The 9,089-nt window shown below is 46.6% G+C and overlaps 1 protein-coding gene across 1 annotated transcript; it reads left to right on the plus strand.

Moving 5' to 3' along the window:
• Positions 1–4,214: 4,214 nt before the first annotated feature.
• Positions 4,215–7,827, plus strand: C8R40DRAFT_1275434 (PHD-zinc-finger like domain-containing protein; the record flags this gene model as incomplete). Its single annotated transcript, XM_046234118.1, is given in 20 exon segments — positions 4,215–4,332; positions 4,356–4,426; positions 4,446–4,459; positions 4,499–4,525; positions 4,613–4,663; positions 4,785–4,935; positions 4,978–5,093; positions 5,155–5,183; positions 5,239–5,337; positions 5,388–5,456; positions 5,568–5,725; positions 5,777–5,937; positions 6,000–6,411; positions 6,497–6,629; positions 6,680–6,768; positions 6,831–7,037; positions 7,090–7,209; positions 7,264–7,407; positions 7,465–7,690; positions 7,721–7,827. The coding sequence occupies 20 exon segments, from the start codon at positions 4,215–4,217 to the stop codon at positions 7,825–7,827; spliced, it is 2,502 nt and encodes an 833-aa protein (XP_046078847.1).
• Between the last annotated feature and the right edge of the window lie 1,262 nt (positions 7,828–9,089).

Consider the following 9,089-nt stretch of genomic DNA (forward strand, 5'->3'; position numbering starts at 1 on the left):
TTGTGCTCATAGGGAGCATATTTTTGACAAAGACGACGTCAAGGATCGGTACCACGATCCCGACGGCAACAAATACAGAGTTTGCAAAGATCAACCTTGTCCGAATAGATATGACAAAATAACAACTGGTTATATCCCCGGCTTTGCTAGACTTATCGACAGAAAGCAAGAAGACCTTATACTTGGACAAGGAGCACCCCCAGAGCAGGTTGCATCATCATCATCCCAGAAACCAGAGGGTACGCCAGAAGCAGCACCAGCTCCAGAACCAGAATATCCTGTATTCCCACCACCACCTAGCCCAGTACTAGACCGACCCTCATCACCAATATCTTCACTACCAAGATCTTCACCACCTCCACCAGATCCGGAAGACCCAGATCCAGGAGCAGAAGTATCAGATCCAGAAAGTGACGACAACGACGACAATATGTCTAAAGTATTCAAAGCCTTTGACAAGGTATCTACGCTTAAAAGTGATGGATCTAACTGGGACACGTGGAAGAATCGAGTGGAGCTAGCCACCCGATCAATTGGATTTTCAAATCACCTCACATCTAATCCAAAAGATGACACTGAAGCATGGGAAGCCAAGAAAGACGATGATGGAAATTTATTAAATGCCATTGTGGGCCGCCTATCAGACCAGATCTATAGGCGATACAAGAATTACAAAAACGTGTTTGATCTATGGAAAAATCTGCTGAGTGATTTTGATTCGAAAAGTGCTCTCACTGAAGCGCACTTACAACAACAGCTTCATTCCATGCACTGCCATGAACCATCAAAGGTTAATGAGCATTTGGATAAATTGTTGGAAATCAGGGACAGTTTGGAGGCGCGGAAAATCACCATTCCCGAGGAAATGTTCAATAACACGATCATTGCTTCCATCCCAAACATATTCAAACCAACGATTAACGCATTAGTAGTGGTTGCAGCAAGGACTTCAGTCCCGCTGACCACAAGGGAGCTAGTTTCGACGATACGTGCTAAAGCATCTGGTCATACCCGAGGACAGTCTGGAAAGAAGGAATCTGCAAACTATGCCGGTGGAAATTCCAACCGCGGCAGGGGTGGATTTAACCGAAATCGTGGAAACTTCAGAGGCCAGTCCAGGGGCAGAGGAAATGGTAATAGAGGAGGAGGTCAAAGTCGACCAAACTCGAACAATTCCACATGCTACAATTGCGGTGGAAAAGGGCATTTCGCTAATAAATGCAGTTCGCCGAAGCGACAACAGGCCAACGAGGCCCAAGAGAGTTCTCAGAAGAAGGAGAAAAACCAACCATCTGGAAGCGGCAGTAATAGTTGGAGATCAAAGAATAAAGAAGTGGGATCCTCAGCCACCATTGAGGAAGTACCCGAGTCATCGTGGGCAGCCGTGGAAGTTACCACAACTATGTCACAGGAAATATTTAATTTTTCCGAAATTGCTAATAATTATGAGACAGCCTCTGTAGCGTCTCACAGCAATGGAGCAATTCTGTTCGACTCAGGATGTTCATCCCACATGACTCCACTTCAGGACAAACTTCGCAACACGCGGAGTGTCCCTACCCGAGTTATCCAGGCAGCTAATGCCGAGACCTTCACATCCAACACTGCCGGAAATCTCCAGATCGATCTTCCAATCAACGAGGATGGAATTTCGAAATCACTTACACTCCAAAACACTCTCCTATGCCCCAACACGCCTAACACACTTGTATCATTGGGTAAACTCGACGATGCAGGATATGTGATGGTAATTAAAGATGGAACTCTTAAAATCATCAATAGACAGGGGGAGATGATTGGAATCATTCCCAAAACAAATGGTCTCTACCAGATTCCGAGCGCAGAATATGCCTATGCCGGGAAGGCAGCCAGGATGGTTTCACTTTATGAAGCACACTGCATCGCTGGCCACCAGAACTATGCTTATGTCAAACATATGTTCAAATCAAACCAGGTTCATGGGATCAAGTTAGATCCTAAACAGATGGAAGAACCCGATGTAAGACCTGGGTCAAAATAGGTCTTAGGGTAGGTTTTGGTATGTGGAGGTTTATGTTGTAGCGTGCTAGGAGCAGGCTGGAGCTCGAAGGGAGCTACGAGAACCGCGACCGAGGACGGGAATGACCTAGTAGTAGTTGGAACGACGAGATGGTGACCCTTGAGGGGTTCCTAGGAGGTCCAGGGAGGTCCCTAATGCGTAGGGAGGTTCAGGACGAGTGCGGGACCGTAAGATATTGCGTAGTAGGAGTTGTACTCGCTAGAACGTCAATATAGAGTCGAGTAGGTGGTTTATGCAACGGGGTCTCGAGGGTGTAAGCTCCCGAGAAGGGATATGCCAGGGAGGGTAGGTCCCTGGGGACTAGGTTTGAGGATGGTCGTCCTCGAGTGTGGGAGGTGGTAACGGAGAAGCAATACGTAGTTCGACGTGAGGGGTAGCTTCGACGTTACCTAGATCGAGGTCCCGAAGCTTACAAAGTAGCTAGGGAGCTCTGGGAGGTTTGGGGAAGGGTAACTCACCAAGCGGGTAGGCGTTGGGGAGCTTTAGTAATGTTCGAGGGAGCTCGGAGACTCACTCGGAAGGCTTAGACTTGAAGTGAAAGCGTATATTCGATCGTATGGACGATCAGAGAGACAATAGACAGAAGTAGAGAGAAACAGAGGTAGAGAAACAGAGAGTAAAGAGAAATCCGTATGGTTAGCAGGTACAAAGGGACAGGGACTGGACCTATGAAAAAGGGTGTGTGTTCAAAATATACCAAGCTGGGGCTTGGGGACGTTACGGAGCTACTTAAATAGGTATGGGAAGTGAACAAGGGAACATCAGGGACCATGAGGCATGTAATCGAGATTAGTACCTTAATGGGGTAGGTGTAGGAGGGCTTCTTACGCGTGTCGGGGGAGGTTTTAGGGGTTACTTGTGTCGAGGGATCTGAAGATGGTAACTGGTATGTTTTGGGGAGGTACGGAGGTGGTTCTGTGCGGGTTGTGAGAGCGTATGGCTGATACTGGGGCTGTCCTGGTAGTCACCAGGCATGAAGACGGGAGAAAGGGAGCTGTGGTTAACGGTCGAGGCATGACAATATGATTGGGGTTAGATTTGGTTCAAAGTGCGTATCACTGGAAGTATCAGTATCTGATGTATTCGTGCGTTCTCAGTCTCTCTCAGTCTATGCTTTGTTTAAGTGCAGGTTTCTTCTTGTCTTCTCTTGCCATCGGTGCTCAATCGAGTTCAATGCTTGTCACGGTTCTCCATCCGGTGTTCAATGCAGCGAGCATTGTTCTAGAAGGAACTTTCATTGACTCAGTGCCAACTTGAATGCTTCCGAGCTCTACGCTACCAGGTAGAGTCTACACTCCTAAACTACCTTCCGTTACCTCGAAATACCATTTACAACATACGTCTTAGTGCCTCTTGGTTTTGGATGTTCCCCCGCCGTTCCCTTTCACTTTCCAATAATTCAGTATTGAGATATTTGATTTATTTTCTGCTGTGAGCGAGTGCATTTTCTGGCAGAGGTCTATTTTCATCGGGATCTGTCTGCACGGTATCAAGACTCGTTATTATTCCTCATCCCATTAGGGTGTCGATATTACTGTATAATAAAGAATGATGGAGTCACGATTATAGTAAATCAGGGTTTATACTGAGTTAACATCGTGGCCATGCTTTCCGCGTCATCGTTCCTCCCATTGGGTATTGAGACCAACGAAAAGCTTTCACCTCAGTGACGGTTTCGGAGGGTTGATATCTAATCTGGGGTATGCCGAATATTTTATACTCCGCCGGCATGCAATCAAATTGATTTGTGCTTCGCTCGTTCCTCTCTCTGACCTTGTTCTTCTCAATTATTCATTGCATTCCTGTTCAAACGTAGGTAATTTGTCCTTCATAAAGTAATTCTTTTAGCTGAAATTACCATCACAGCCTTTATTTTATCTTTTGATTTCTTCTCATCTTCCCTGTCAACTTGCCAACAAAATGGCGTCTGCCTCTGCAGAGTCTTCGTCCCCGAATAATCAGACTAGACACACTGTCCTGCTCAAAGGCGGCGTAGAAATTAAAGTGAATGGTAATTACATTTTTACTGCTTCAAATTTATGTCTTCGATTTTCTCCCCTCATCCGCCTGTTCTCATTCTTTAATTATAGACCACGTCTATGTTTCGCCCAGCTGGTCGACCCGCGAAGGGACACCATATTCCATAGGTCGTATAATGGAATTCCTCAAGCCCGAAGGAACCTCTTCTTCTGCAGACTTTGACTCTCTACCATACTCCCGCGTTCGCCTAGCATGGTATTACCGCCCCCGCGACGTTTCCGACCGCCCCGGTGGTGACTCCCGCTTGTTACTGCAGCGATCTACTCCGAAATATGTGATATCAATCAAGTTAGGGCGAAATGTTTTGTAGTTCATCGAGACAGATTAGTGATTTAGCGGGTGGAAGAAGCGGCCGGATAGGTTCTATTTTATGAGGCTATTGATCCATATCTCAAAAAGGAATTCGAGATTATCCAGCGGTCGGACGTGAAAAACGGTGAGTATTGTAGATCCTTGGAGTGTAAATCTTCTGTGAAGATCACCTGACTCATTGAATCCGAATCAGTACCGAAGACTTAGGAACACGCTGGTTGAGCGATACGAATATGTTGCTGCAGAGAAGAAGTTGTCCCGGATCTCACTGACGCGCTCCGTCTGTGTGATACATGTACAGTCTGGTGTGCAAGGTACGTGCTAGTATCTTTAATTCAAGCATATCACATAATCTCACTCATCAAGCGTTTAGCTTGGAATCTGTTCAATGCGACCGGTGCAAGAAATATTTCCATATGCACTGCGTTCAACCTCCTCTACAAGCAAAGCCTTCTCGCGGCTATGGATGGACCTGCGCACCATGCTCCCGCCGACATGAGGAGGAAGTTGATTCACGCGCCGCCGTACGCCATGCGACGCCAGTCCCCATCAAACCCCCGCTCAAGTCCAATGCTCCTGCCCCTCGTGGTCGTGGTCGTCCTCGAAAAGACCGTACTCAGGCAGAGAAGGAAGAGAATTTTCCTGTGAAACACTTTAGGTTATGGCCGTTTAGATATTTCGGGTGAGTGTCCATTTTTCCCCCCTCCAAATAGCAGATATTGAACAATTTAATGGTTTTATAGGCAATATACCCTTGTTGAAGACACTCTTGGTACGTTCTATTCACTTGGCCCAGACCTCGTGTCAATTGAACATCTTGGCTCCAGATCCAGAAGACCTGATTTTTCCTCGAGCCGCTACACGGGTTGGCCCGAAATACCAGCTTACTGCTTTTCCTGACAATGGCGGCCCACATCTTGGTCCTGGTGCGCTTGGTCATCTCCTAAACTTTCATAACAATCACACCATTTCATAGACGAAGAACGTGGGACCGACAAGACTGTTGAGGTTCTGGGAGCAGTAAATGACTTCACTCCTTCTGAAAGTAAGATTCCTCCCCTAAGTTTATCTGTTACCTGGCTGATCAATATTGTGCAGTGAGCGAGAGTATGTTTACTTCTATTCTTCAGCGAAAAACTTATTCAAGTGTGTACAGTGGAAGCGTGTCTTCGAAGCATAACCAACGACGGGAAGACTCGCAGCTCTGTCGACTTCCTTACTGAAGTTGTACGCCAATTCTCTGACGCCACACTGAATGGCAAATCGCTTTCCTCTGTAACACCGAAGACGCTGAACATGCCAAGGATCGAAAAAGTAAGAAGTTTATCAAGGAATGGAATGTCAAAACTGAAAATTAGCTATTAGTGGAAAGTCCAGCCTACGAGGCGCTATACTGATAAAGATTGGTCTCGGGAAGAGATTGTAGCATTTGCTATCGCGGTACACGGAGCTTTACGCGCAGTGAGAGATGAAGTAGTAGTCAGGTCGATATATGAGGTGGTGAGATTCTACGGACATTGGAAAAAGTACGTTCCCGTGACTCTTCGATAAACGAAACCTCGCCCTCACATATATATATATACGACAGTACCAAACTCGGTGAAGAGAACGAGAGGATTCGTACATATGGCTCTATGCCAACACCTATTCCTTCAACGCAATTAAGCCTTGGTGGTTTACATCGTTCCCAAACCATTGGCCTCTCTGACGACGAATCTTCCATCATTGTCCCTCCTTCCAAAGTACCATCCTGTGGTGCATGTCGGACTCGAGATAGTAAGATATGGTGGAAGGCACCGAAAGGACTCCAATCGAATGTCTTGTGTGACAGTTGCGGCGTTAATTATAGGAAATATGCCGACCTGAATATGAGGCCGACGAGGGATGAGTCTACCCCGGCTCCAGTAGTGCCATCAGGCCTAGGGCAGGGAAGCTCTACAAGGGGAAGACCGAGTGGAAGTAGCAGTAGCTCGGCGGAGAAGAGGGAGGGGACGCCAGTTGTGGGTCCTGCATCGAAAAGATCGAAGGTATGCTTTGTGTATACTAGTGTCGACCAGCAATTGTTCTTATTCGCATTACTCGTAGACCGCATCATCTATACCATCGACCCCCCCACCTCCATCCAATGTTCCTCAACTCCGCTGTTGCGCATGCTCGAAGAATGGGCCCGTTGGGAAAGTAATAAAGTGCAAAAAGTGCGGTTTTTCAGTTCATGCCGGTAAGAGTGCCTTCCCTTCGAGTCGCGCACCGTCACAACCATAATTATAGCATCTGTCGGGATTACTCTGAGCGCCGACAAGCTAGATGACTGGCGATGTGATCTATGCGAGAACGAGGAAGAACAAGAAGCTTCTATTGTAAGCGTACATACTGTAACCATTTACGGGCGACTCTGAACTGATTGTTGTTGAATCATCAGTACCATGACTGCTTACTATGCCCTCGCCCGCGTGGTCCTGTACAATCCCGTCCCGGATCATATCTTCAAGCTTGTAAAGTGACAGAGAGTCATGGTTGGGCGCATGTTCTATGTTCTGTGTTCATTCCGGAAATCAACTTTACGAATACATCGACGATGAGATCTGTAGAAGGAATTACTGGTATTCCCAATCGTAGATGGATGGCAGTGAGTCGTTACATCTTTTTATTTTAACCTCTGAACGCTAATCTTGTTGTAGCAATGTGGTATATGTCAGCAAAGGGGTGGTGCTGTAGTCAAATGTAGCGACTGTTCGAAGGAATACCATGTGTCCTGTGCGTGGAACCAGGGTCATACGTTTGGCTTCGAGATCCAGCCCGTAAGGCATTGAACTATTGCTTACTCTAGGAATTTTTGTTAAGTTCAATTTCAGGTCAAAGGAACCCGGAGAGAAACGCACGTCACAACGATGTTCAGGGGAGAACCTGGTTGTATGAATGCTATTATCTCTTGCAAGGAGCACGACCACAGTCGGCGGCAGATATACGAGATTTGTGAAACTGATGACGGAGGAGAGGTGAGTTATCGTTGCACATATTCTGATTTTTTTAAAATGCTAACCTCTTTTCTCCAGAGTGCTCTCCAAGTATATTGTCGAGCATACAAACAAGTACCCCAAGTATCCCAAACACATGCACTCCTCCGGAAAGCTCGACGGCTTGACCAACTTATCACTGTCCGGCCCGAATCCTCCGGCCCGGTGGCTGATTTCCCATCTGAAGACCTCCAGTGTGTGAAATGCTCGACGCACTTTACGCCAAAGTTTTACCAGACGGAGAGCGGATGGTTGTGTCATGCCTGTAATTTCAAACCACTTCCCATCGCGACAGCGAACCATGACATGAGTGGTGGCATTGTCAATACTCTCAAACTGCGGTCGCCAACTTTGCAGCCGGAGTCGCTCTCTGTGTCAGGGTCTGAGGTATTGGTGAATTGAAGTAAAAACTGAGGCTTGGGTAAGTGTTGCTGGGGAGGATAATCTCATCTTAATATCTTTATTATTTGCTATCGTGCTTTGAACGTGTTTGTACTTTAATAGTCATTTATCATTGTAGGGTTTTGGAGGTACCGCATGTAATCCCGGACTCATACAACAAGCAATCATTTGTACTAAGGTGAGACCCAGGTATACTATTCCCTTTCAAGCGAGGTTTCTCTAGAGTCTGATTGTTGGTTGCTTGTATCCCTTCTTTTCGTTTTTCACTCGGTTTGGTTGGGTCGTACTGTGCTAGTAGCATTTCGCCTCCACCTGATAGTGAGATAGGAAGATTGGTCTGACGGACAACATCAGGCTTGCGGTTTTTTTGCACACTTACCTGACCTTAAGCATTTCAATGTGCAATCGCCCGCTAGGTTACGATATTCATGATCAGTCGAAGAGAAGGCAGGATTCAATACAATGAATGATCAGACGGAGGTGGATTTTAAGCGCCCAGTCATTGGGTTGTGAGAATATTGATACGCGCTACGCCAAACAAGCTCATCAAGCTCGACGCCCTTTCCCAATTCTAGCCCCGTCAACCTCGCTCCTTTCGTTTTATAACTAGTCTAGTACGCTAACGGACTACTAGATCTGGCGCCTCCCATTCGTGGCCATGAACTTTACTAGCTACAGTAGCCTCAGTAACTGGGATGGCGACGAGAGCTTATTTCAACCAAAATCGACATTGACATCCAAAACGTCTTCCACGAGAGATTCACCTCAATCTGTGCCCCAGAATGAATCTACCTCTGAATGCACGCCTTTAGAGGTCGCCGCTTTGAAGCAGCTTCTAATTCATCAGGATGTATCGTCGTCTGAGCCGTTTTCAGCGTTAGAAAAATGTGCAAATATTCCGGTATGACTTCCATATATCATTGTGAGTGTCTGAGTAGATAATCTCATTTGTTTTAGAATCTCGATGCGATTGATAAAGAGGCCGAAAGTGTAGACACCGATACCGAGACGGCTGTAGTGAGTTCTACCACTGTCATGACCTTTATGATCCGTTGAATCATTCATCCTACATCTAGGCTACGAATATGTCTGAAACCATCAACAGTAGTCTCTTTACTCCTCCTCGTCGGGAGTCCATCTCTCCCCTTTCGCCGTCATCTTCATTGGATGGTGCTTCTCTTTTTCCCCTAGGGAGTCTCCTAAATCATCAACTAGCACGCTCTCGCCCCTGCGACAGCAGACAGAGAACTCTCATCAACAAG

The sequence above is a fragment of the Lentinula edodes genome (assembly GCF_021015755.1).
Source record: "Lentinula edodes strain Le(Bin) 0899 ss11 chromosome Unknown C8R40scaffold_91, whole genome shotgun sequence".
Classification (NCBI taxonomy): domain Eukaryota; kingdom Fungi; phylum Basidiomycota; class Agaricomycetes; order Agaricales; family Omphalotaceae; genus Lentinula; species Lentinula edodes.